At 46.7% G+C, this 27958-nt stretch overlaps 1 protein-coding gene across 2 annotated transcripts in view; it reads right to left on the minus strand.

Annotated features, from left to right (window-relative positions):
- GSTCD (glutathione S-transferase C-terminal domain containing) overlaps positions 1 to 27958 on the minus strand; it is a 390707-nt gene that overhangs the window by 277806 nt on the left and 84943 nt on the right. For both annotated transcript variants that reach the window (XR_003855814.1, XM_029596910.1), the window contains exon 3: positions 6005 to 6457. Coding sequence is in view for 1 of the 2 variants with exons in the window: in XM_029596910.1 (XP_029452770.1) it covers positions 6005 to 6457 (453 nt within the window). In the remaining variant the exon portion in view is untranslated. The remainder of the gene's footprint in view (positions 1 to 6004; positions 6458 to 27958) is intronic.

The raw sequence follows: 27958 nt of genomic DNA on the forward strand, positions 1-27958 counted from the left end.
AATTTTTAGGAGGCTTAGTTCTCTGGAAATACTAACCTGATGTTTCTGGCTTTCACATTCATCCAAAATATTTACATTTTCCTCCTAATTTTGTTGAATTTCCATTCCCTTTTCGGAGAGTTATTGTGCCTACAGATGGACAGACAGAGAGACAGACTGGACATTGCTCCCTTTCATATAATTCCAATATTCTGTATGTTGGAAAACATTAAAAAATGTTTCTCTACAGATCAGAGCAGTTTTTCAGCAGATCTGACTATTATGTCATACGGCAGAGCCCAGATGGAGCCCGAGGGTCTTGTTTTCACAGTGACTTTCCACAGTGTAAATTGACAAGAGCAAAAAACAGTGGATTTTGCTGTAACCCTCAACGCAAACAGTGGCTCCGCACTCCTTACTTAAGGCTTTCCAAACCTGTCCTGGGGCCCTCACAGCCAGTCGGGCTTTCAGGACATCCACAATGAATATGCACGAGACAATTTGCATATACTGAACCTCCATGAAATGCATATTCATTGTGAATATCCTAAAAACCTGACTGGCTGTGGGGGTCTCCAGGACAAGCCCTGTCCTAACTACTCTGGCCACTGCTAATATTAGCATGGTTTTTTCCCTGTGCCTCAGTCTTGGCAGACATGAAGCACTGTCTTCTCAAACTGGTGACACAGCTGCAGATGCTAAAGAAAAGCCACATGCACAGAGTAAGTTTTCTGGGTAGATCACAAGAGAGACTGGGGGATAAAGTGAGTCCCTTGTAGAAGGCACAGGTTCATCTAACACCGCTGGTTGTTCTCTCCAGTTCAGTCTGCCCTTAATGCAGCTTGAATGCCTGAAAAGTACGGGCGGTAACTTTTAAAACAGAGAGAGCGCGCGCGCACATGGGCACGCAACTGGCCCGCGCCCAGGGACGCGGCTATTTTATAGCATACAAGCACATATGGGTGCAGGTTATAACACAGCCTAGCCAGGTGCACAAGTGCGCCCAGTTTTAAATGGGTGCGCAGCTGTGTGCGCAAAAGCTGCTTCCAATGCGTAAGTGGGGACATTTTTAAAAAGGGCGAGCGTCAACACCATTGCCTGTTTTACCAGTTCCTCCCCCGTTCGCCCAGTTACCAGGTAAGTCCTCCAAACCCTCCTGGTTTGAGATCCTGTACACCCCTCAGGTTCCCCAGACCCTTTACACCCCTTCGAAATGGCTCTTTTTTTTCTTTATTGTACGCCATCCATAGCAGAAGTAAAGTTATGCGGCAGGGGGCCTCGGAGTGCACCAATTCAAGTAAGTATTTATGTGCAAATTTCTGGTGAAAAGTCCCGAAACGCCCATGTGCCGCTTGAGATGTGCACGCAGCGGCATCCACGCACATATCCGGGCGGCCTTTACAAATTGCTCGGCACGCACAAACCGGACATGCTCACATCCCCTAATTTCGGTGCGTGCCAGGCTTGTAAAATTGACCTTATCGGTTCTCACCGACGCTACTGTAACAGGAAGAAAATGTTTTGAACACATTTCTGTGTTCATGCAAAGAACATAAAAATGGACAGTAAAGCCTAAAATGTATCATTAAGCAAAGCTGAAAACAACATCTAAGCCATCAGGGACAGAGAGTCAGTCCTGGATTTTTTTTTTTTTTAATTTATTTATTAACTCCCTTCTCTAAGCACTATTGGGTTCTTTTGTCGATTTAAAACAAATAACTGCAAATTTCAAATTGTTCAGAGATGTGAGTAAAGAACAGGTCTATCTCAAACTGTCCCGATTGACTTGAAATTAGTGACAGATCTACCTAGAACCAGAAGCAATCATTATGAATTATTAGTTTTCATATACAAAACCCTGAAGAAGCAAGCTATTTATATGGTAGGCATATAGCAATATATCCAGGGACAAACTATCACAAATGTAGACGCCAAATAACCAGCCTATCACAAAACTATAATTATATGAAAATAGGGGGCGAGGAATAAAACGCAGCCAAAAGAGCTCACATCAAATCACAGTGCACTGCATACAGGGGCCGATGCAATAAAGGGCGCCCAGCCTAGCGTACAGGTTTATACACCGTTGGTCACAAGTTTTGGACATGCTAGACTAGCACCCAATGCAATAAGGAGATTAGCGCATCCAAAACATGCACCCAAACAAATGCGAGGCTGATAGCGCCCGTCACATGTAAATTTATTTTATTTATTGATTGGGACTATCACAACGGTTTACAAAAATTCAATTTTAACAATAAAAATTCAATGAGCAAGTAAATAACAGGAGGCATAACATAAACAGCAGTGGAGAATTATTTTCGTATTACACTAAAAACAGACAACTAATAAATTATGAATCTTTTTTAAATCAGGAGGATTCAGATATGTTAGGGCAGTTTTTGGTTCCGTTTTGATGTTTATAATAACGTTCAAGTTTAATACTGTTGTATGGGACCCTCTTTGCTTGATTAAAACGTGCAGCTAAGATGATTCTTAACAAACACAGGGGCCACTGTGTCTTCATCAACATGACCAGGGTCTTGTCTTTAATTTATTTAACTATTATTTTTTTTTATATTTTCGCTAACTACTTAATGGTCTCCCTGAGCACTAAAAATGTCTTGGGCATATCTACGACAGATATCGCGGCTGAAGGTGAATGAGTGAACTTCATCTTCTCGTCTTTACATTGGGTAAAGCAGGACCTGCTTTCACAAAGGTTTCTTTTACTGTGTGTCTGTGACAATTGTTTTTTTTTTTTATAAAGAACCAGGACTGACTGCCTTAACTGAACTGCCAACGAGACCAGCTGCTGGAAAAGAAAGCAGTTTTGGGTTTTTTTTTTTTTAAATCAAGCTCAGGAAATACATCTCTATAGAACTCAGTAGCAGTTGTGAGTCTACTTACCATTCCATGTGGATGAGACTATTAGCTATTACCCCCAGTGCAGAAAATTGCTGGGCACCCATTGCACACTTTTTAACGCGGCAAATTTAACTCCAGCCCTGGAGGTGCCGAAAAGTCAATCCGCAAGTCAAAGGCTCATTAGAAACGTAAAAAATATGCTCCACTGTGGTTCTTCCTAATTAGTATTGTTGTGACACTTAAATTTACAGCTTGAGGTGTTGAAAAATAAATGATATTGGCTTGATTAAAAAAATAAATAAATAAAAATCTGGACGCACAATTTAGCCGCTCATAGCAAGGGGCACTTAGCTATGGGCGTCTTCAGCAACTTCAGCAAAATTGGCCAGAAGAAGCAGGATAAAAACAGATGCCCGCATTGAGCAACCGTTGCAATTCTGGGCACCTGATGCATTTGAGGCTGTAAGGTTTGCCTCGAGCACCTAATGCTCTTGCACCAGCCATGAGTTCCGGGGGTGGCTGGAAGGCTACAGATTGGATGCAAATAGATGTTAAACAGGACCTGCAAGGCAGAGAGAGTCCTGTGGGCTGCCCATTTCAACAGAACACCATTCAGAAGTTTGGAGGCTTAATCTCAATTGCTGCATTCACCCACAGGCCAATACAGTAAAGTCCGCGGGAGAGCGGACGAACGCCCGCTCTCCCGGCGCGCGCGATTCTGTATTTAAATTAGGTGACGCAGTAAAAACAGGCGGCGGCTCAATTTTGCTCAATTTTGCCGGCGTCGGTTCTCGAGCCCGCTGACAGCCACGGGCTTGGAAACCGGACACCGGCAAAATTTAGCATCCGGTTTTCAGCCCGAAAGCTGCGAGCCGAATTCAAATTTTTTTTTTTTTTTTTTTACTTTTCGGGACCTCCGACTTAATATCACTATGATATTAAGTCGGAGGGTGCACAGAAAAGCAGTTTTTACTGCTTTTCTGTGCACTTTCCCGGCGCCGGAAGAAATTGGTCGGCGCTAATTTCTGAAAGTAAAACGTGTGGCTTGGCTGCACATTTTACTTTCTGTATCCCGCGCGCATACCTAATAGCACCCTCAACATGCATTTGCATGTTGAGGGTGCTATTAGGTGCCGCGGGTTAGACGCGTGTTTTCCTCCCCTTACTGAATAAGGGGTAAGGGAAAACGCGCGTCCAAGAGCAGGCTAACAGTGCGCTCCGTTGGAGCGCACTGTACTGTATCGGCCTGTTAGAAAGAAAAGAGGCAAAACGTTTCAAGTCAGTACCTTGAGGTTTGTGTCTTTGATACAGGGCCGGTGCTAGCTTTTTTTTTGCTGCCCTGTGCAAACAATAACTGTGCTGTTCTCACCTCCATTAACTCCAGCTCCTCCAGTGATACAAATTTGAAAAACTAATATCAAACCTCCTACCCCCCCCCCCCCCCCCCGGAACTCTGGCTGCTACAAGGGTATTAGGGGCCCCTAGGCGAACCTTACAGACTTGAACAACCCCCCACCCCCAACCTCACCCCTCAGCCCACTTCACACACAAAGTTAAGAGTTGTGCATTTAAAATAACATTTTACATGAAAAATATCAACGTACTGTGTTCTGAGGTAAAAATATCACTTACATTATATTTACACGCACTGCTGTGATGTCAAACAGAAATCCCTGCAAAAACGACACTTGGAACCCATATGATATTGGGCCTGTTTTAACGTGTGTTGTATGTGGACTTGAATCCCTGAAAGCCCTAAAACACTAATACAGTTCCTATTAGAAGAATACCTCACACCTCAGTCACACATGCAGAACATAAACGGATCCTCACCAAAAACAGAATAGAGCAACCATAAACTAGAACTATAAACGCGACAAAACCTGAACTGGAAACCTCAAGAAGCCAAACTCTCTATGCACTGCAAAAATAAAAAAACTAGAACTGTCACCATTCCTCAAACATCAAGCAATAAAATCAAGAAATAAAATAATTACATAATCATAAAAACATACTAATAATAATATTCTAAAAATAGATGACAAATAAAAGATCGAATAATTAAAAACTTCCATTCATACACCCACCCATCCCAGATAGGCTCCCATTCACACACACCCACTCAGCTCAGGCAGGCTCCCATTCATACACACCCACCCATCACAGGCAGCCTCCCATTCACACACACACACCCATCACAGGCAGCCTTCCTTTTACACACACCCACCCATCACAGGCAGCCTTCCATTTACTCACACACATGCAGACCAGGCAGTCAGGATCCACAGGTCATTCCTCCTCTGCTGCTGCTACCAACCTGTACGTTCTTCATTGAGAAGAACAGCTGTTCTGCTGCTCTTCTTCCATCCAGAACTGCAGTAATTCAACACTCACAGTACTAGCACTTCCTGTAATCTTATACTGCGATGCGTGAGATGAGAATACAGGAAGTGCTAGCACTGCAAGTATTGAATTACCACAGGGCCAGCACATGAGGAGGAGCTGCAGGATGGGCTTCGTCTTCTGCTCTGGCCTCCTGCTTCTTCCACTGCTGGTGGGATGGGGTCCAATAGCGGCAACACAGGCCTTCTGCTTCCTCCACCGCCAGTGGGATGATGTACACTGGCGGCCGCAAGGGCATCCTTCTTCCGCACCAGTGAATCGGGTCCACCGGCAGTAGCACGGGCCTCTCCCTGCTCCCGACGCCACCCTCCCGAGTGTGCCGCCCTGTGCAATTGCATGGTTTGCTCACACAGAGGCGCCGAGCCTGCTTTGATATCAAGTTTTACTTGCATAAAAAATATACACAAAAAATGAATGACTTAATTTTGGAGACATTTTAATAATACTGGTATATGATTATACTGAGTGCTTGAAAAGTCTATACAGCACATAGCTATATATAAGCATCACGTGTCAGGGCTGCTGTTCATTGACTAAAGTCGCACCTTTTATATCACCATGTGATCTGATGTGAAAATTACTGACTACAACAGTTCTTTTGGCTGCATTTTATTTATGCCCCAGCCTCTTTTTTCAAGGGCATATAGCAATCATTTTTAGATAAGCTTAATATTTACTCAACACATTAAGTCACTTTTCAGATCCTTCAAGATATTTAAGTCATTTATTAGCCCCACATGCTTTTTTGACTTACCAGGAATTGATGGATGCACGGCAGGAGGACAACATCTGTAAGAGTAAAATACAGTCCTTCAGCAAACACATGCTCCAGAGGTGGCAGGTCTGAAGCTCTGGTTTTCCTAATGTAAGCGGGCTCTCTATTGGCCCCCTTTGTTGCTTCCTCCACTGTTAGTCTGGACAAGGCAGTTCTCAATTCCAGTCTAGCGGATGCAGATTTCTCGACTTCTATTTGTGCCCTCTCTATGTCACTGAAATTTTCTCTGGTGGCTTCAGCTGACCCCTTATCCGTCTTCGTCTGCTGCTGCAATTTCTGCCGGCGGATTTTGTCGTCATTGTGTACCTTGACCGGTTCTGCCAGCTTCTTCTCGAGCTGCAGTATTTCTGGTGGAATAGTAGCCGAGTTTTGAAGAAAGCTCTCAACAGCCAAGGGGATACTGGTTTCACACAGTCTGGTCCACTGACTTACCTGCAAGACAATTAAAGTGGTAATCTTAACATAGCCCTGGACATAAAAATACACAAATTAAGAATGCAAAGAGTAGTGGTCACCCATTTCAATCCTCCTGGGCCACCAAGTCTGGTTGTCAGGATATCACAATGAATATTCATGAAATATATATATATCTACATACATTTGAATGGTAAATCAGGTTAATTTTCTTATTTTGTTACCATAAACCCCAGACCTATAATGGCTCACAAGGACCAAAGTAGACATTAAAACTTTCATGTGTTAGAAATTCCACAGTTTAAAACATAGAAACCAACTGCATAGTTTGTATTTATTGATTTTATTTTTAATGTGATAATTTTAAAGTAAAAGAAATTGAGCATAAAACTGTAACTTGTAACTGTGACAAGCTGAGGTTGCATTCAAGGCTCAGTCAGGATCCAATGAGTTCAGGGCAGAAACAAAAACCGTTTTGTCTACAGGATTAAAACTACTACACAAATTGTTGGGCATCTATTTATGAACTTACATTTTACAACAAATACACATTTTAAAAATTACATAAACAAATTATGCCCATAATTCATAAAGAGCTCAAGTCACCAACATTATTTCTGTGACTCCTGGATCCACACTCTGATATTGGGTTACTTTCTTGTTTGTGTTTTACCAGTATTAATTTTATGTTTGGAAATGATAAACCCTTATTAAAATAAAGGGGCCTACTTACGAAAAGGCAATAACCAGTGGCATTAGTAAAAAGGCTCTATTAATATCTCCCCAAAGTTTGAAAAAAATAAGTTGCCAGATTTGCTTATCATCTCTTCCTCTGTGGTTGGTACTTGGTAACTGCAAAAGGCTATAATTTGCTGATATAGTTCATTTCTGGTGAAATACTGTGTACGCTTCTATAAATATGAAGCAATAGCTGTAGAAAAATTAGGACAGAATGGGAAAGATACAGATTTGGCAGCCAAAGGGGGGCAATTTTCAAAGGGGTTCTCTCAATAAATGGGTGTTTACCTGTGGAAAAAAGCCCCTTTGAAAATTGGCTCTCCCCACCACCAGCGGGGAAAAAGTACATGCAGGGCTGTGCATCCATTAGGTGAACTAGGCAGTCACCTACAGCACTAACTTGGGGGGGGGGGGGCAATTAAATCACCAGCATGAGCCACTGGCCAAAGATAGAGAAAGACCCAGAGGGGCCATCGGTGGAAACCATTCTGCCATCGGCCCAAAGACAAGAAGGAAAGAGGCCAGGAAGGCCCACCGGCAGAGTCCATGCCACCCAAAGCCGAAGAGAAGGAGAAAGGCCAGGAGGATGGCTGCAGCCCAAGGAGAGAAACCAGGCAGGGTCGAGAGTTGAACCTATCTGCCCATGGCCGACGAGAAGGAGAAAGGCCTGGAAGGGCCGCTGGTGGAGACCCTTCTGCTCACGGCTAAAGAAGACACGGAGAGGCGCGGAGTGAAAGAAAGGAAACCTGTGTGAAAGAATGAGGGTGCGAGCATGAGAGTAAGAAAGAGAGGAAGCCTGTGTAAGGGAATGAGCTGGCATGTGAGAGAGAGGGCATATGTATGTGTGTGAGAGAGACAGAGAGTGGGTATGTGTATATTTATTTTATATGAAAAGGAGAAGAAAGTTTGTGTATAACTGTTACGCTAGGGCTCCGGTCAGGAGTCGTGAACACCACCCAGCAGGGTGGCTCCAGGTGGAGAGAGACAGGAAGCTAGAAACAGAGTCTGGTTCCAGGCTGGGTCAGGGCAGGCAGCAAGTAGCAGTGTCTGGGTTCAGGCTGGGTCAGGGCAGGCGGCAAGTAGCAGTGTCTGGGTTCAGGCTGGGTCAGGGCAGGCAGCAAGTAGCAGTGTCTGGGTCTAGGCTGGGTCAGGGCAGGCGGCAAGTAGCAGTGTCTGGGTTCAGGCTGGGTCAGGGCAAGGCAGGTCAGAAGGCCCGTAGGCCACACACACACACAGAAGGCCCGTAGGCCACACACCGTAAGCAGGGCAAGGCAGAGAAGGCCCGTAGGCCACACACACACACACAGAAGGCCCGTAGGCCACACACCGTAAGCAGGGCAAGGCAGAGAAGGCCCGTAGGCCACACACACACACAGAAGGCCTGTAGGCCACACACCGTAAGCAGGGCAAGGCAGAGAAGGCCCGTAGGCCACACACACACACAGAAGGCCCGTAGGCCACACACCGTAAGCAAGGCAAGGCAGAGAAGGCCCGTAGGCCACACACTCACACCGAAGGCCCGTAGGCCACACACCGTAAGCAGGGCAAGGCAGGTCAGAAGGCCCGTAGGCCACACACACACAGAAGGCCTGTAGGCCACACAAGGCAAGACAAGGCAAGGAATAAGGCCCGAAGGCCGCGCAAGGCTAGGCAAGGCAAGGAATAAGGCCCGAAGGCCGCGCAAGGCAAGGCAAGGAATAAGGCCCGAAAGCCGCGCAAGGCAAGGCAAGGAATAAGGCCCTAAGGCCGCGCAAGGCAAGGGAAGGTCCAGGGACCAAATGCACAGCAAGCAAGGAAGGCTAGAGCAGGGAGCCCAGGCGAGCTCGATGCCGAAGCACTGAGGGAACTGTCAGGCAGGGTTATAAAGGACAGCCCAGAACATAGAGAGGAGAAGGGAGATGGACTGGGCCTGTCAGGAGATCCAGCTCTAGAGGGACCCCTGGTGGTGAGGCGGTTGCACAGCAGCCATAGCAGTAACAGTACCCCCCCCCCCTCAAGGCCTCCCCCTCCTCCTGGATCCCATCTGTGCAGGAGGTAATCAATAATAACGTGAGACCACTCCGGGGGTGATGCGGCAGGTTCAACTCCTTCCCGAGGCAGTAAGGCAGTCCATACCCAACCTGGGGTGATAAGGCGGCAGGGTTAGACCCCTCCTGGGGTAGCAGAGGCGGTGCAGATTTCAATAACCCCTCCTGGGGTGACAAGGGGAACACAAACCCCACCTGGGGCAGAGAAATAGTCCGCAACCCGTCTTGAGGCGACAGTAGGGCCGGTCTGGACCCTTCCAAGGTCGGCATCAGGACCGGTACAGACCCCTCCAAGGGCGGCAGCTGGACCAGTACAGCAGGCTCAGATAGTTGAGTAACAAAGTCAGTTGGCAGGCCCGGTTCGGACCCCTCCGGGGGCAGCAGCAGGACCGGTACGGACCCCTCCAGGGGAGGCAGCTGGACCGGTACGGACCCCTCCAGGGGCGGCAGCTGGACCGGTACAGCAGGCTCAGATAGTTGAGTAACAAAGTCTGTTGGCAGGCCCGGTTCGGACCCCTCCGGGGGCGGCAGCAGGGCCGGTATGGACCCCTCCAGGGGCGGCAGCAGGACCGGTTCGAGCCCCTCCAGGGGCGGCAGCAGGACCGGATCAGCAGGCTCAGATGGCTGAGTCAGAAAGTCTGTCAGCAGGACCGGTGCGGACCCCTCCGAGGACGGCAGCAGGGCCGGTTCAGACCCCTCTGAGGACGGCAGCAGGGCCGGTTCAGCAGGCTCAGATGGCTGAGTCAGAAAGTCTGTCAGTAGGACCGGTTCGGACCCCTCCAGGGGTGGCAGCAGGACCGGTTCGAGCCCCTCCAGGGGCGGCAGCAGGACCGGTTCGAGCCTCTCCAGGGGCGGCAGCAGGACCGGATCAGCAGGCTCAGATGGCTGAGTCAGAAAGTCTGTCAGTAGGACCGGTTCGGACCCCTCCAGGGGCGGCAGCAGGCCCGGTTCGAGCCCCTCCAGGGGCGGCAGTAGGACCGGTTCGAGCCCCTCCAGGGGCGGCAGCAGGACCGGATCAGCAGGCTCTTCTCGGGGTAGTGCAGGAGACTCGGACCCCTCTTGGGGCGAAACAGCAGACCCAGACTCTTCTTGGGGTTGTGCAGCAGGTTCAGATGGCAGAGTAGCAAGGTTAGAAGTAGTGTGCATGGAAGACACAGATTGTACTGCCGTGGGCTTGATACCTCGAGCCAAAGTCTGACGCTCCTGATTTTGTTTCTGGAGGAACAGTTTAGAGAAGGCACAGGCAGTTCTAGGACGTCTAGGGAAGGTGCTCGTTAGTGTCCACTTGGCAGCTGTGGGAAGCAGAGCCCTGCTAGAGTTAATTACTTCCCTCTGCTTCTGTTTCTGGTGCTCTAGCATGGAAGTTATCGAAGGCTTCTTAACCCGGTGAGTTCTAAGATTTTCAGCGCAAGTTTTTTCCAAAGTGTCCAGAGATGAAGTGCTAGAATGCTTAATCCATAAACTGTTACATGAAATAATGTTGTTAACTGGGCCAGAAGCTGAACATACGGTAGTAGAGCTGACTGTTCTCCCTAATGAAGCAGCTGGTCCTGTAGCTGAACAACAGGGGCACGGTTTGCCTGGTGGTAATAGGCTGGGAATACATGAACATTTCCACCATCCTGGCTTTGGAGTAGAACAGTTTAAACACTCTTGGTAGACAGAGACATTTCTCTTATTGCAGTTACTGCATGTCCAGTGTTCCTGACCAGCAAGTTGACAGGCTAGGCAGTTCTGATAGCTTGGGTAATTCAAGGTCTGACAGGAATTGCAGGTATAAAACTTTGAAGAAGGAGGCATCTTGTAATAGTGAAAAAGTTGACTCACCGGTTTAGCACACAGACCTATCTCTTCCCCTGGAAATTTGGTGGCTTCGGCATACTGTTACGCTAGGGCTCCGGTCAGGAGTCGTGAACACCACCCAGCAGGGTGGCTCCAGGTGGAGAGAGACAGGAAGCTAGAAACAGAGTCTGGTTCCAGGCTGGGTCAGGGCAGGCAGCAAGTAGCAGTGTCTGGGTTCAGGCTGGGTCACGGCAGGCGGCAAGTAGCAGTGTCTGGGTTCAGGCTGGGTCAGGGCAGGTGGCAAGTAGCAGTGTCTGGGTCTAGGCTGGGTCAGGGCAGGTGGCAAGTAGCAGTGTCTGGGTTCAGGCTGGGTCAGGGCAAGGCAGGTCAGAAGGCCCGTAGGCCACACACACACACACAGAAGGCCCGTAGGCCACACACAGTATGCAAGGCAAGGCAGAGAAGACCCGTAGGCCACACACACACACAGAAGGCCCGTAGGCCACACACCGTAAGCAGGGCAAGGCAGAGAAGGCCCGTAGGCCACACACACACACAGAAGGCCCGTAGGCCACACACCATAAGCAGGGCAAGGCAGAGAATGCCCGTAGGCCACACATACACACAGAAGGCCCGTAGGCCACACACCGTAAGCAGGGCAAGGCAGAGAAGGCCCGTAGGCCACACACACACACAGAAGGCCCGTAGGCCACACACCGTAAGCAAGGCTAGGCAGAGAAGGCCCATAGGCCACACACACACAGAAGGCCCGTAGGCCACACACCGTAAGCAGGGCAAGGCAGAGAAGGCCCGTAGGCCACACACCGTAAGCAGGGCAAGGCAGGTCAGAAGGCCCGTAGGCCACACACACACAGAAGGCCTGTAGGCCACACAAGGCAAGGCAAGACAAGGCAAGGAATAAGGCCCGAAGGCCACGCAAGGCAAGGCAAGGCAAGGAATAAGGCCAGAAGGCCGCGCAAGGCAAGGCAAGGCAAGGCAAGGAATAAGGCCCGAAGGCCGCGCAAGACAAGGCAAGGAATAAGGCCCGAAGGCCGCACAAGGCAAGGCAAGGAATAAGGCCCTAAGGCCGCGCAAGGCAAGGGAAGGTCCAGGGACCAAATGCACAGCAAGCAAGGAAGGCTAGAGCAGGGAGCCCAGGCGAGCTCGATGCCGAAGCACTGAGGGAACTGTCAGGCAGGGTTATAAAGAACAGCCCAGAACATAGAGAGGAGAAGGGAGATGGACTGGGCCTGTCAGGAGAATCAGCTCTAGAGGGACCCCTGGTGGTGAGGCGGTTGCACAGCAGCCATAGCCGTAACAATAACAACCCCCAGCCAGAAAAATCTCTGGGCATCTGGAAATCAAAAGTTCCCAAGGTATGGATTATGGGTGATTGTTTTGAAATATTTCTCAGTGTTTGGAACTTTTTTAAAATTTCTCTACAAGTTTTTAATTATTAGATGTTATTCTATTTTGCCAGCTGTTTTGAAATATTCTTTTTTACTAGTATAATTTTACTATTATTGATGTTTTATATTTCTTCACTTTATTGTTTGATATTTTATGAAGAATAGCATTGTTAACTGCACTGCCGTGGCTTTCAGTTCCTTTTTTGGTCTGCACAATTCTAGTTATACTTTTAGTTTCTTAATTCTGGTATTTGTTGAAGGCCCATGTGTTCTGCATGTTTGACCAAGGTAAGGTAAGGATCTAGAACAGTTTGGCTTGTTCTGCTTTTCAGAGGTAGGGCTTGTGTGCTGTTTGAATTCTGACAGTTAGTGCTGTTTTGGTATGGGAAGTCTACTATATCAATATAGATATTCAAGCTCTGACTGACGTGCCGTGCATGCACAAACATCTCGCCCGTTTAACGGGCTCAAGGGCTTATTGTAATTATAATTCACTTTATTCATGGCTTTCTGAATGCCAAGCCCACACCCAACAAGCATTACAATAGGCCCAATACTATATGGGCCAAAGCATCTTTGTTGCAGGGTTTTCTGGTTGGCCCACATATTGTAAGTGATCTTTTTACCTTAGAAAATTACTTTGAATGTCCTTTTACATGTAAAATTTGTTATAAATGCACAATTTTTAATTGTACGAGGTGGCTTGGGGGAGGGGAGGGGAGGAGGTTGAAGGGGCTGGTGGAGACCCATAAGGCTGAAAGCTTCGCCTAGAGTGCCTAATAGCCATGGCACCAGCCGTGAGTACTGTTTTCTATAATGCACATATTTTTCCCCATGGACAAAAGGAGTGGACCATGATTGTCCTGGTACAACAGGTGCAGGGAGTGTATTTTTAACTCACCTTCTTTACTTCCCAGTTTGCACCTGAAAATTCTGTGGGGACTTTTGCACTGTAAGGGATTCTACAGGTATGGATTATCTGACATTAAAATCCGATAATATGCAATCCAAGATCATGTAAAAAAGAGCAGAATATCCACACTTTTTTTAAGAGATAGATATTTTTGTAGCAGCATGAAATATATAATAGTTTTATATATGATAGATATTGTGTTTAAGTTTCTGGTTCAACAGAGAAAAGTATTCTTGTTACAAAGGTTTTAAAAATCCCTGCATTTAATTCAATCATAACTTGCACTTGTCATATACAATGTAATTAAACTACCCCATCTTAGAGCAGTAATTTAGCCAGTTATCTTACACTGATTCTGCTGCAGTCAAGTCATCCTACTAGAGAATCAGGTTCCTGTCTTAGCATGGGCGATAGTCAACTGGACCTCCAGCAGGCAAATGACAGATTAATACCACATCTCCGGGCAGCAGACCCAGATCTTTCAGATGCCTATGTAAGCTGTGTAGGCAGGGGACAAGTGAAGTCTGACTTAGCCTGTGAGGGCTTAGACAAAGATAGGATCAGCAAATACTCCACAGTTAATGGAGCAGGATTGGGCTGAGCTGGAAGCCCAGTCTCAAAGCTTAGCCTGAGCTTTGTGAAAAGTTTTGGGCGTCACAGGTGTGAAGTTTGCATGAACAGCAGCAAGCAGCACAGTGCGGTGCTGTCTGGAAACTGTAAGTGCAAAGTCCTTTTCTTTCTTCTGCAGACTTCAGATATATGCATATGATCCAAAACTTATTTATTTATTTATTTAGAAACTTTTCTATACCATCGCAACGGTTACCACAATCCAGTGGCATAAGATTGGTGGGCTTCTGATATGACGTATTCTTAGCTGCTATGTATATGCATATTCTCACAGAACTGTTGGCATGAGTCAGAAAACATCTGGCAAGCAATACTAGGCCTCACTGCTCAACACAAAGTTTGTCAAGACCACAACTTAACCAAGTATGTGGATGGCAGTACCAGCAAAATTATAAGGTGAAGACAGATGCTTGATATGAAAAACAATAGCAGCTTCTTCTCCTCTATGTAGTTCTCACAGGCATTAAAACTGCAGGGGTTGTCATGTAGCTGAACTTCAATCTTTTATTGGTCAGGGCTGCAAAGTTTGGTTCAGTTAGACACTCTTTTTAGGGTCAATAGCTTATCGCTAAAGTGGGGTACCTACTGGGCCAGAAATTTTCAAAGGGAAATTCTACAAGATGTTTGCCTTTGAAAATAAACTTGCTGGTCTACAAGCTCCACAGAGAGTCTGAAATTATCCTCGAGATAATATATACAAGTTTCCATTCATGGCTTCTGGGTTCTATGCTTCTATGATGTACTACAATGGCGATTCAATATGCATAATTCTCCTGAGAGAGAATTTATTTTTTTATTCATGTGCTCCAGTTACAGAGTGTTTACAGCTAAAAATGACCAGTTATCAACATAAAACTTATGTCAAAGAAAAGCTCTAGATATAGGGGAAAAAGATATTTGGTTTGCCTAGGTGTACATGAAGAAAGAAACCATTATTGTAGTGTATTTTATTTTAAGTCATGGAACCAGAGGAGACCTGCTTACCTGAAATTCCATCGAGCCATTGGAGGATGCTGGCATCATTGGTGGCTCAGTGGGTGAGCAGCCAGTCTGGCATCACAGTACTGAGGCTCCCTTGGGAGAAAACACCATCAGGCATTGAGAGGAGAAGCCCTGTGTCATCACTGAGACTCAGGGCCTTAAATTCCAGTACCCTACGGCAAGCAGCTGCTGATGCTCCTAAAGCCACGCGCCAAAAGGGTGCAGCCCTTATAGCTATTCTGTTGGATAATGGGCAGAAAAAGGAAAGGGAAGATCTTTCTTACACCCAAAGTTTCCATTCCAACAAGAGGACCCATGGGTTCCCATGTTCTTCGCCCCAAATGATCACTGCACGTACCAGTGAGTAATGATTTGGAGGAAACCTGAGCTTTGAAGAGCGCTCTCCACCACCCATGCCTCTTTCTACACCTGGGCATCAGGTTAAAGAGTCAAATGAAGACAGCTTAGGCTCCACTGGGGCATTATCATCTGGCCCACAGGATGTTTCTTCCATTCCAAGAGTTTAATCCCCTGTGTCACCTTTAGTGCAGGAGAATCAGGAAAGGGCAAAGCCAATGATCCCGTGTCAAGAACAACTTATCTTACTGTTCCTGAATCAGTCCAGCCCTGCAGTCCCTGAGAGTAGAGGCTGGGAGTAGTATGGTATCTGAAACTGCAGGGACATTTGGAGGGTTGTGACTAGGGCTGAAAATGCTTTAATGAATGCTCTTTCTCCAATGGAGTCTCTCTAACATTAACTGAAATAGACTATAAGATGGGGCAAATAGAATCTCAGGTTTCCACACAACTAACTACAATTACCAATTTGCAATCTACAATGGCATCAGGAATTGAAGACAATTTGAATATTCATCATCATTTAGAGCTTTTTAAGAATTCAGTAAGGTCTAAAAACTTATGGTTACTAAATTTTACTAAATCACATTTACTTTCTGGTATGGAACTTTCAAAAAAGTTACAAAAGTTCTACAATTTAGAAAAAATAAATTATTCTTACTGCCTAACGTATTATTATTTTCCTGATAAGAGGAGGATACTTAGTGCTGAGGAAGGAGCCTCAGATATGTTGTCTTCTATCTCTAGTCCAGATTTTTCTTTGTTTTTGCAGTCCTCAAATTATATTTCCACTAAAGCCATGGTGATTATTACTTTTATGTTGGAGTCAGATAGAGATCTGCTTTTTCAACAATACTTTAAGTTTAAAGGACATGTATTCTGTTATCAAAAGGTGCAGGTTTTTACTGATGTATCACAAGAGATTCACGTTAGAAGAAAGACTTTTCTCTAATTAAAACAGAATTATTTCTTTGGGTGCTTTAAAAAAAAAAAAATCCTTGTAAATGTCTTGTGGTTTTTCAAAGGAATAGATATATTTTTCTTGACCTGATCCATCTTGAGACCTTTCTGACCAATAAGTCTGCTTGACCTGGTATATAGGGTAGGGTGGGTTTTTAGTTAGGAATTTATGGTGGTATTATTGCTTGTGTTTTTCTTCTAAAATCTCCTCCATTTTATAGTGGACTTGATATGAATTCCTTTTTTTTTCTTTGTGTTTTGCTGTTCAATTTCATATAGAAACATAGAAAATGATGGCAGAAAAGGACCAAGGGGTTCAGTCTGCTCAGCAAGCCCATGGCAGCATCTGCCATGCCATGCAGGTCACCCCCATACTTAGTTTCCCAAACTGTCAAAGTCAGGGCCCTTGTTGGTTGCTGTTTGAGTCCAATTCCCCGTTACCTCTTGCTGTTGAAGCAGAGCAGTGTTGGAGTTGCATCAAAAGTATCAGGCTTATTGGTTAAGAGTAGTAACGGTTGCATTAGCAAGTTACCCCCATGCCTATTTGTTTTCCCAGACCTTAAAATTCAATGTCCTTGTTGATTGCTATCTGAATATCTTGGTTGATGTCATGTTTATGATTAAAAAACAAAGATTAAATTTAAAAAAAAATCATGAAACGTCTTTGGTCATTTAGTCTTGAAAACACCTTGGCCCTGAAGGTGTTAATATCACTCAGAGTCCTGGGTTTGTTTTACTTGCCAGTTTCCATGGGAACCAGGTACTTATTAGGCTTGCTGCCTGCCAAGCAACAAAGCTCTCCCTGCAATCCTACAGCCACAAAAAAGGTCATGGGAGATGATTTCTCTTAGGAAAAAAACCCCCACACGCGACAATCACACCGCAAGACATGCTATATCTTTTATTTCTCTCTCATGCAAATAAAGAACTCATCAACCAGATGTCAAGGAGATGTAGTCAAGAAATAATTACTCCTGGTATAATTCATATCAATGAGTTAATTTCTGATTGACAGAGGAAGCGAGTTTTCTGTGTGTTACTAGTCAACCAATTAGCAGGCAGGAATTATTTATTTATTCTGACCTGTCTACATATACCTTTTTACAACATTGTACATACAAGATTACCAGAAAACAAACAATGGAGTTTAACAAATTTACAAATTATTGAATTTTACCCATAAATTCATGTGACATACAATGTTCTCTCGAGCATGCATGCATGTGTGACCATGCAGCATTTCTTCAGTAGTCACACACATAGAAGGAGCCAGCAGGAGGAGCAGCAGCAAGAGGCCATTCTGCGACCACTTGCCACTCTGCCCCCATCTGTGCACTATACGCATGTTCAAAACTCAAGGCTCGGTATTTCCTGCCTGCTGATATCACAGTTCCTGAGATTAGCGGGCAGAGAATGCAAGCCTGCAAACTTTGAACATGCTCATGGTGCCAGCACAGATGGGACAGAGTGGTTTGCAGAAGCAGGAGGTATTCCCACCACTCAGCTTAACTGAGTAAGGCAGGAAAAAAGATGGCAAGGCATATGGGGGGGGGGGGGGGAGAGACAACGCTGGGGAAGGACAAAGGAGAGGAGAAGAGGCAGGGTGCACATGCTGTTCATTATGTATCAGATTATGTATTTTCAGGATATATTTGACTTTGCATTTTTTGAATTGCTGTAAACCACATTTAATGGACCAGAAAGGCAGAATATAAACTTAAGATTATATTAGATGCTGGGGAAGGGATAAAAGAAGAAGAGAGCACATGCTGAGGAAGAGGTAGGGGGACAGATGCTGGGGGGGAAGTGGTAGGAGGACAGGTGCTGAGGAAGTAGAGTAAGAGATGAATGGGGGAGATATGGGAGAAGGGGTGGAAGAGCCTGGGGAAGGAGGGAAGATGTGAGGAAGACAGAAATAACAACTTGGAGGCAGGAAAGAATAAGAAGGAAGCATTATAGGGGATGAGGGGTGATCAGGAGCTGGAAATTAAGGAATAGGAGGTGGTAGTGGGGAGTGTTATGTTCATGGACCCTTGAGCCGAGACGGGAGTTGGTATACCACAGAGGGAAGGCCCAACATGGAAACCATCACCAGTAGATGGAGCCGGAAAGGCCAACCCAACTGGAGTTTCACTTATACCAGCCCTCATTCCCCTCAGGTTGAGCCCTTGGGTACCGGGACCGGAAGGCCTTAGGTGCGGGTTGCCTAGATGAAGCAGGACAGGCGAGGCAGAGACAAGGTCAGAAGTCCAGCTCAGGGCTGGCAGCAAAAGAGCAATATGAAAGTCCGGTCCGGAGTCCGAGGCAGGCAGCAGAGGAGCTGAAGCGATGAAACCAGGCCAGGAGTCAATGCGGGCGGCAGACAGGAAGAAAGTGAAGCAAGCCAAGGGTGGGTACCGGGAGATCAAATCAAGGAGATATGGACTGAAGGATGAAGGACGGAGCTGAATCAGGATCTGGAGCTGGAGCGAAGTCAGGAGCTGAAGCGGAGTCAGGAGCTGGAGGAGAAGCAGGCACAAGATCAACGAGCTCTCCGAGGAGACAAGCTGTTGCAAAGGCAACCAACAGGAGAGAAGCTTGGAATATATAGGGCTGCCTCCTGACATCATAGAAGGAGCTGACGTCATAGGAAGCTGACCCAGAGATTCCGACGCTGAGCCCTTAAAGAGTCGGAGCCCCCTGAACATGTGCGCCTAGGGAGAGCTCCGCCGAGGACAGGACGGCGGCATTCTGAGCCACGTGGTAGGCCGCCGGTGGTCGGCCCGACACGGAGGATGCCGTGCCAACCAGAAGTAGTGTTCCCCACAACAGTACCCCCCCTTACGCCCCCTTTTAGAAGGGCCAGGCTTATCAGGATGGGTATGGTGGAAGTGTAGTAGTAAGGACTTATCCAAGATATTAGCTGAGGGCTCCCAGGAATTCTCCTTGGCACCAAATCCTTCCCAGGAGATTAGGTACTCCCAACGCCTATGATTCCTTCTGATATCCAAAACCTCTTGTACTTGATAAACTGGGTCTTCATCAGAAGCTATCCTGGATGGTTCGGGAGGAGAGCATGGAACATGGAGAGCACCGATGGTTTTAACGAGTCATGGAATGCGTTATGTATCCAGAGTCTAGAAGGATGACTTAAGTGATACAATACCGGACCCAACCGTTCTGTTATGGAGAATGGTCCGATGTATCTGGGAGCCAGTCTCATAGATGGAACGCGAAGGCGAATATGGCGGGTGCTGAGCCATACCCGGTCTCCCAAGTTGAAGGAAGGAGCTGGACGGCGATGCTTGTCCGAAGCCAGATTAGCAATCTTGCGGCTTTCAGGAGATTAGCATTAGTGGATTCCCACAAGTTGTGGAGCTGTTGGGCTGTAATTTGTGCTGCTGGAGAAGGCATGGCCAGAGGTAAAGGCAAAGGAGGTCAGAGATACTTGCCAAAGACTACCTGGAAGGGAGATGCTCCTGTGGCAGAGTGTACATGTTTATTATGGGAGGACTCAGCCCAAGGCAATAACAAAGCCCAATTGTCCTGGCGACTTCCTACAAATGAATGGAGGAAGGTCTTTAAGTCTCGATTGACTCGTTCTACTTAGCCATTCCCCTGGGGATGGAATGCTGTAATAAAGTCTAATTGTATTCCAAATTTCTTGCACAAGGAACTCCAGTATTTTGCTGTGAACTGAGGCCCTCGGTCGCATGTGATATGTAGAGGAAGCAATGCAACAAAGAACTTCGGCACTCGTCTTATCAATCAAAATCCCAACACAAAAAAGACAAAGTAGAATAATTTCCAATGCTGAGCACCAGTAGAAATACATGAGCACCGGTCATGTATTTCTACAGGCAGGTTGACAGCTCCGCTCACTGCTCATTGCTCTCGTCTACAACACACTTTTGACGATCTCAAAGTCTGTGTGCTTGAACAACTCTCTCCTAATTGGAGAGGTGGGGGCTTTAATGTTCGGCTTCTTCGCGCCGAACAACGCTGGATTCATCGACTTGGCTGTGTGGAACCTGAAGGTCTGAATTCGTCTTTAGAACTCCAAGTGTTTCTCTAACTGGTTTTGCTTTTTCTCAATTTTTCACATTTTTTCACATTTTTTCGAGATTGTTTACTTGGAACTATGGTAACACAACGTCAGTGACGTTAGCATCGTTTTGACGTCATCACGCACAAGAAGCGCGGGCTTTTTTAAAGACACGGCGTCTTCAAGGCTCCTGCTGTCCCGTTTTGTTTGCAATAATGCTTGAGACATTTTCGTCCGCATAGAAGGTGTGAAGCTGTGCCGCTTTAAGATAAGTAACTTTGTTTTTGTTTTTCAATTATTTGACAATTTGATTTTTTGTTTATCAGCACCCTCACCAACTATTTATAAAGTTCTCCTGAGGAAGCGATCCTTGTATCGCGAAACACCGGCCGCTGTCGGGGATTTACCTTCTGAAGTCTACTTTTAGGGACCAGCTGATATTTGAAGATTGCTTTGAATTATACTCCTTAAACATACTCTTTAATACATCCAAACCGCAAGTGACGAGTAGTCCGGGCGGCAAGTGATTTGCACTGCCGCCGTCTGGCTTGCTGATGCGGTCTTATTTAAAATTGAAAATTTTTCTGATTTAACAAGGGTCTGCACAGCATTGGAAATTATTCTACTTTGTCTTATATGTAGAGGAAGCCCATGGAGGCGAAAGACATGCTGTGTGAACAGACGTGTCAGTTCTAATGCTGTAGGTAATTTGGGAAGAGGAACAAAATGTGCCATCTTGGAGAATCTGTCCACTATTACCCAGATCACTTGGTTTCCCTGAGATGAAGGTAAGTCCACCACGAAATCGGTGGATATATGTGTCCATGGCTCGTGTGGTGCTGGGAGGGATTGAAGGAGGCCCCAGAGGTGACCCGACAGGGGTCGCAGACAGAGCAGAACAATCATCTTCCCCTGATGTACCTTGTACGTGGCTGCCAAAAGACTCTGAGCAGGGTCCAGGATGAACCTAGGTTGATCCATTTTGGCTTCAGGTTCATGGAATCTGGATAGGGCATCTGCCCTAGCGTTCTTTGTGGCCGGACGGTAGCATAAAACAAAGTGAAATCGACTGAAAAAGAGGGACCAGCGGGCCTGACGGGGATTCAGACACTGGGCCTTACTGAGGTACTCCAAATTTTTATGATTGGTGTACACTGTAATGCAATGTTGCGCCCCCTCTAGCCACTGTCTCCATTCTTCAAACGCCCATTTAATGGCCAAGATCTCCTTGTCTCCAATTCCGTAATTCCTTTCAGCTGAAGAGAATTTTCAAGAGAAGAAAGAGCACGGTAGTAGGGCTCCTTGAGCGGAGTGTTGGCTGAGTACAACTCCCACCACAATATCAGAGGCATCCACCTCCATGACGAAAGGACAAGACGGGTCTGGGTGATGGAGACACGGTTCTTGTAGAAGAGTCCGTTTTAATTCTTCAAAAGCAGAGACGGCTGCTGGAGGCCAATGTTTGGCGTCGGCACCCTTTCTGTTTAGAGCTGTGAGAGGAGCCACGATGAGAGAAAACTGAGGAATAAAGTTCCTATAGAAGTTGGCAAAGCCAAGGAATCGTTGAAGCGAGCAGAGTCCTGCTGGTTGGGGCCAATCCCAAATGTTGGCTAGCTTGTCCGGATCCATACTGAAGCCAGTGGTGGAAACTATGAACCCCAGGAAGGGTAATGACTCTTGTTCGAAGAGGCACATTTCCACTTTAGCATATAGGCGGTGGTCTCTTAAATGGTGGAGGATTCGGCGAACGTCAACACGATGGGTGGCCAGATTCGCAGAATAGATTACGTCATCCAGATAGACGATCACACATTTGTTGAGCATGTCTCTAAATACCTCGTTCATAAGATTTTGGAAGACTACCGGTGCATTGCATAAACTGAAAGGCATCACTAGGTACTCATAGTGGCCATCACGAGTATTAAAGGCAGATTTCCATTCATCTCCCGGCCTGATTCGGACCAAATTGTAGGCCCCCCGAAGATCCAACTTCATAAAGACCTTAGCTCTTTGAAGTTGGTCCAGAAGCTTGGGAATGAGTGGAAGCGGGTAGCGATCATGAATGGTGATGGAGTTGAGACCCCGATAATCAATACAAGGCCTCAAAGAGCAGTCTTTTTTTGCTACAAAGAAGAAACCAGCCCCCGCTGGAGATGTAGATGGCCTAATGAAACCATGGTCTAGATTCTCCTTAATATATTGGGACATTGCTCGTGTTTCCGGTAAGGATAATGAGTATACTCGACCTCTAGGAGGCACTGTGTCTGGAAGCAGATTAATCGCACAGTCAAATAGGTGGTGCTCCAGAAGAGTCTCTGCTTTTTCTTTAGAGAAAATGTCCGCGTATTCAGTGTATTGTGGTACAGCAAGTAGAATCGGGGGTCAAGGCAAATTCCGAAGGCAAGAGATAAAGCAATCTGACCCCCAAGCAGTAATGTGAAGCGTTTCCCAATTGATGGTAGCAGAGTGTTTACACAGCCAGGGAAGACCCAACACCACTGGATGGACGGATTTGTCAAGAATCAGGAAGGAGATCTCTTCTTTGTGAAGTACTCCAGTATGGACTGTCACCAGGGCGGTACGCAGAGACACTGGTCTGGGCAGTGGTTCCCCCTGGATAGAGGAGATTAGAAGTGGTGGTGCATGAGTAATCACTGGAAGTTGCAGTTGCTTGGCTAGTTCAGCCAAGATAAAGTTGCCTCCGGCTCCGGAGTCAATAAAGGCGAGAGTTGTGATGGAACCCCCGAGAACTGGAGCATCACTGGAACTGTACATTGAGGAGCAGGGTTGATGCAGCCTAGGGTCAGCTCCCCTGAGACACCTAGGCCCGAGAATTTTCCGGACGCTCTGGGCACTGAGCTAATAGATGGCCCTTGCTGCCACAATACAGACAGAGTCCAAGAGTCCTGCACCGTTGTCTCTCTTCCGGAGACAAATGAGTACGATCTATTTGCATAGGTTCTTCAACACGAGTCGGTGGAATCTCGGATGCGACGGGAGAAGTCAGAGGATGAGAGAACGAGGGAGCCAGAGGTACTGCTCAACGTCCCGATTTCAGCTCCTTCAGGCACTGCTGAAGACGCAAATGAACTCGGCCTGTCAAATCAATGAGCACCTCCAGTTCCTCGGGTAATTCCCGAGCTGCCAGCTCATCTGTTATGCGAGAAGCCAAGCCCTCTAGAAATATACTTCTCAGACTGTCCTCCCGCCAGCCTAATTCAGATGCAAGGGTACGAAACTCCACAGCGTACTCAGCCAGAGTACGAGAACCTTGACAGAGGTGAAGAAGTTCCGAGGCGGCCGAGGAATGACGTCCAGGTTCATTGAAAACTTGCCAGAACATCTGGACAAAGTGAGGCAGATCTCCCAAGACAGAATCCCCGCATTCCCACAATGGAGAGGCCCAGGCCAGAGCCCTTCCATCTAACAGAGAGAGGATGAACGTGGTCTTTACTTGATTGCGGGGGAACGGAGCTGGTTGGAGGGGGAAGAGCACGAAGCAATGATTTAAAAATCCCCGGCATTGCTTCGAGTCTCCATCGTACCTGGGTGGAGTCAGCATGTGCAAGTGAGGAACGGAAATCGAGGTAGCCGCCGGCGGAGGAGCAGGAACTGCAGGAGTCGTGGGATTCTCCAGCCCTGAGAGGAGAGGATCACCTTGCTACTGGCTGAAAAAAATCAGTAAGTTTTTGCTTGGAAAATTTTCTTTTTAAAAGTATTGGGACAAAGTTAACTATTAGGGAATATTTTTTGTGTGTTTGTGCTTTTAATAGTCAGTAAGGCAGGGAATAAACTGAAGTTAGACTGTTTGTATTTTTAAATAGTCCGTCAGTAAGGCAGCTAATAAGCAGAAGTTGGAATGTTTGTATATTAAAAAAAAAGGAGCCAGAAGCTAGAAATAAGCCAGGAGCAGTGTATACCTAAGTAAAAAGGTTGAAAAGTTCAGCAGTCACCTTGGAAACGTTAAGGTAGTGTGATATGGTTTGATTAGGTACCAACATTTGTTAATCAAGAGAGCAGTGAGTCCCTCTGGCAGGCCATTCATTGCTCCTACTATGTGATAGGGGCCGGCCAATGGCACTGATAGCCCCTGTCACATGGTAAGGGCAAAGGGCCATCGGCACAATTTTGATTAGTGGCAGCCGACGGCCTAAGAGTGAGAGATTGCTCCCAAGACTCCCACTGGACCACTAGGTACTTTAGGAAACTTTTGGTGGGGTCAGGAGGGTGGGGGATTGTAAATAATTAGATCTAAAGGGTCGGGGTGGGTTTGGGGTTTTTGTTTCTGTGTGCCCTTTCTCCCCCCCCCCCCCCCCAAACGATAAGAAAACCACACGAAACTTCTGGGGACCTCGATACATGATGGATTAGAAAATATCGTACAATATTTTCATCCATCAAAAAAACAATGCACATCCCTATTAGTGGATAACACATTGAAATCGCTGGTTCAGTGTGCTGCAGCAGTCAAAAAAGCAAACAGAATTTTGGGAATTATTAGAAAGGGAATGGTGAACAAAATGGAAAATGTCATAATGCCTCTGTATCGCTCTATGGTGAGACTGCACCTTGAATACTGTGTACAATTCTGGTCGCTGCATCTCAAAAAGGATATAGTTGCGATGGAGAAGGTACAGAGAAGAGCGACCAAAATATAAAGGGAATGGAACAGCTCCCCTATGAGGAAAGACTAAAGAGGTTAGGACTTTTCAGCTTGGAGAAGAGATGGCTGAGGGGGGATATGATAGAGGTGTTTAAAATCATGAGAGATCTAGAACGGGTTAATGTGAATCAGTTATTTACTCTTTCGGATAACAGAAAGATTAGAGGGCACTCCATGAAGTTAGCATGTGACACATCTAAAAGTAATCGGAGAAAGTTCTTTTTCACTCAACACACAAACTTTGGAATTTGTTGCCAGAGGATGTGGTTAGTGCAGTTAGGGGGTCATTTTCTAAGGAGTTACCGCAGGAGATAAATCCGCAAATCGCGCTAACAGCCGTTAACGCGATTTGCGAATGCAAATTCATAATTTAGTATTCAGGGGGCGGTGTTGGGGCGGAGATTATGTAAAGTTATCATGTGCGGCAAAACAGCCGCAGTGGTAGCGCGGCTCCTAACGCGGCCAATAGCTACAACCCTTTCATTCGCGATATGTTGTGCGCTACAGGCCGGTAAAGGGTTATCGCGGTTCACGATATTCCCAGACAGCCCGTTTCAGTATCCTGCAGGCTTGAGAGAGAGAGAGAGAGAGAGAGAGAGAGAGAGAGAGAGAGAGAGAGAGAGAGAGAGAGAGAGAGAGAGAGAGAGAGAGAGAGAGAGAGAGAGAGAGACTTCCTATAGTGCCTATGCCCTAGACAGGTATTTGTATCCCTATGGGAGGGCCACCTAGTAACTCGAGGTGGGGATTAGGTATGAGCGTAGGGGGTTGGGGGCCACTTTCACATTCAACATGAGACCTACGGAAAGAACAGTGGTCTCTAGTGAAGATTTGCTGGCCGTCGGAGTGAGGAAACTCACTCCAAGAAGAGATTTGGGCAACATTCTCTCAACCTAGCTTGTTGTTGCCCAGGTAGAGTGTCCATCAAGCTAGGTTGAGAGAACGTTGCCCAAATCTCTTCTTGGAGTGAGTGTTACTAGGTGGCCCTCTCATAGGGATACAAATACCTGTCTAGGGCATAGGCACTATAGGAAGGCGCGCTCTCTCTCTCTCTCCTGTTCGGAATTGTCGTGGACCGCGATACTCCTGGCTGGACACTTTCGTATACTGCGAAGTTTCATTGGTTGTTTTATCGCGGTGCACGATGTTTTCGCGATTTGCGACTTCAGTTCCGCAAATGGCGAAAGCATCGCGTGTCGCGATGTTTCCCCGCTGCACGAAAAATGCCTTTTTTGCATAGGACACGCCCCCTCATGCGTTACCACTGCGATATTGGAAAATGAGGCCCTTAGTGTAGCTGTGTTTAAAAAAGGATTGGATAAGTTCTTGGAGGAGAAGTCCATTACCTGCTATTAATTAAGTTGACTTAGAAAATAGCCACTGCTATTACTAGCAATAGTAGCATGGAATAGACATAGTTTTGGGGTACTTGCCAGGTTCTTATGGCCTGGATTGGCCACTGTTGGAAACAGGATGCTGGGCTTGATGGACTCTTGGTCTGACCCAGCATGGCATGTTCTTATGTTCTTATTAGCCAGACGCTCCACGGTCGCTGCCAGGACATCTAGACACTGTTGTTGTTGCTGCAGGCATGGAGCAAAGCCTGGAATGACCTGTAGCCTGGATAGGTCCACCGGGTCTATGGCCTTTGCAATCTGTTATGTTCGTGGACCCTTGAGCCGAGACGGAGGTTGGTATACCACAGAGGGAAGGCCCCGCAAGGTCAACCCAACTGGAGTTTCACCTGTACCAGCCCTTGTTCCCTGCAGGTTGAGCCCTTGGGTAACGGGGCCGGCAGGACTTAGATGCGAATTGCCTAGATGAAGCAGGACAGGCGAGGCAGAGACGAGGTCAGAAGTCCGGGTCAGGGCTGGCAGCAAAGGAGCAATACGAAAGTCTAATCCGGAGTCCGAGGCAGGCAGCAGAGGAGTAGAAGTGATGAAACCAGGCCAGGAGTCGATGCAGGTGGCAGACAGGAAGAAAGTGAAGCAAGCCAAGGGTCAGTACTGGGAGATCAAGTCAAGGAGATACGCAGGACTGAAGGATGAAGGACGGAGCTGAATCAGGATCAGGAGCTGAAGCAGAGTCAGGAGCTGGAGCGGAGTCTGGAACAAGAGCAGAATCAGGCACAAGATCAATGAGCTCTCCAAGGAGACAAGCTCTTGCAAAGGCAACCAACAGGAGAGAAGCTTGGCATATATAGGGCTGCCTCCTGACATCATAGAAGGAGCTGACGTCATAGGAAGCTGGCCTGGAGATTCCGACGCTGAGTCCTTAAAGAGGCGGAGCCTCCCGCGCATGTGCGCCTAGGGAGAGCTCCGCCGAGTACAGGACGGCGGCGTTCTGAGCCGCGTGGTAGGCCGCCGGTGGTCGGCCTGACACGGAGGACGCCATGCCGACCAGAAGGATTGTTCCCCACAACAGGGAGGATGAAAAAAAAAGAATAGGAATGGAAGGGTAGGAGAGAGGAAAATGGAGAGCAGGGATACGTAAGTGAGCAAAAGTTGAGAGAAAAGGAAGGCGTGAGAAAAGAAAAAATGGCAATAAAAGGGAGATGAAAGCTAAGAAGAGAAAGATGGAGCGAACGAAGAAAAGAGACTGTAAAATGCTGACAAAGAGTAGACAGACTGGTAAAATGGGCCTCACAATAATAATGGGAGGCTTCAATTACTTGAAGACATGCGAGGGAGGTAGAGTTCCCCGATGCCATCAGTGAATGCTTCCTGCAGCAGTTGGGTCATGGAACCATTGAGAGAGTTAAGTACATTAATTAGATCTAGTTCTCAATGGAATTGAGGAGATAAGGATCCACTTGGCAACAGTAATTATAATTTAACATCATTTGACATAACCACTGGAGGGGAATACTAAGGAAAACTACTACAGTAGCATTTAATTATAAAAAAGAAACATAAAATGGGGAAATTTGTTAGAAAAGAAACTAAAAGAGCAACTCACAAACTTAATAACTTACAGGAGGCTGGGACACTGTTTAAAATTACCATCCTTGAAGCCCAGACAAAATGCATTAAAAAATT

Source organism: Rhinatrema bivittatum, chromosome 1 (genome assembly GCF_901001135.1).
Source record: "Rhinatrema bivittatum chromosome 1, aRhiBiv1.1, whole genome shotgun sequence".
Lineage (NCBI taxonomy): Eukaryota > Metazoa > Chordata > Amphibia > Gymnophiona > Rhinatrematidae > Rhinatrema > Rhinatrema bivittatum.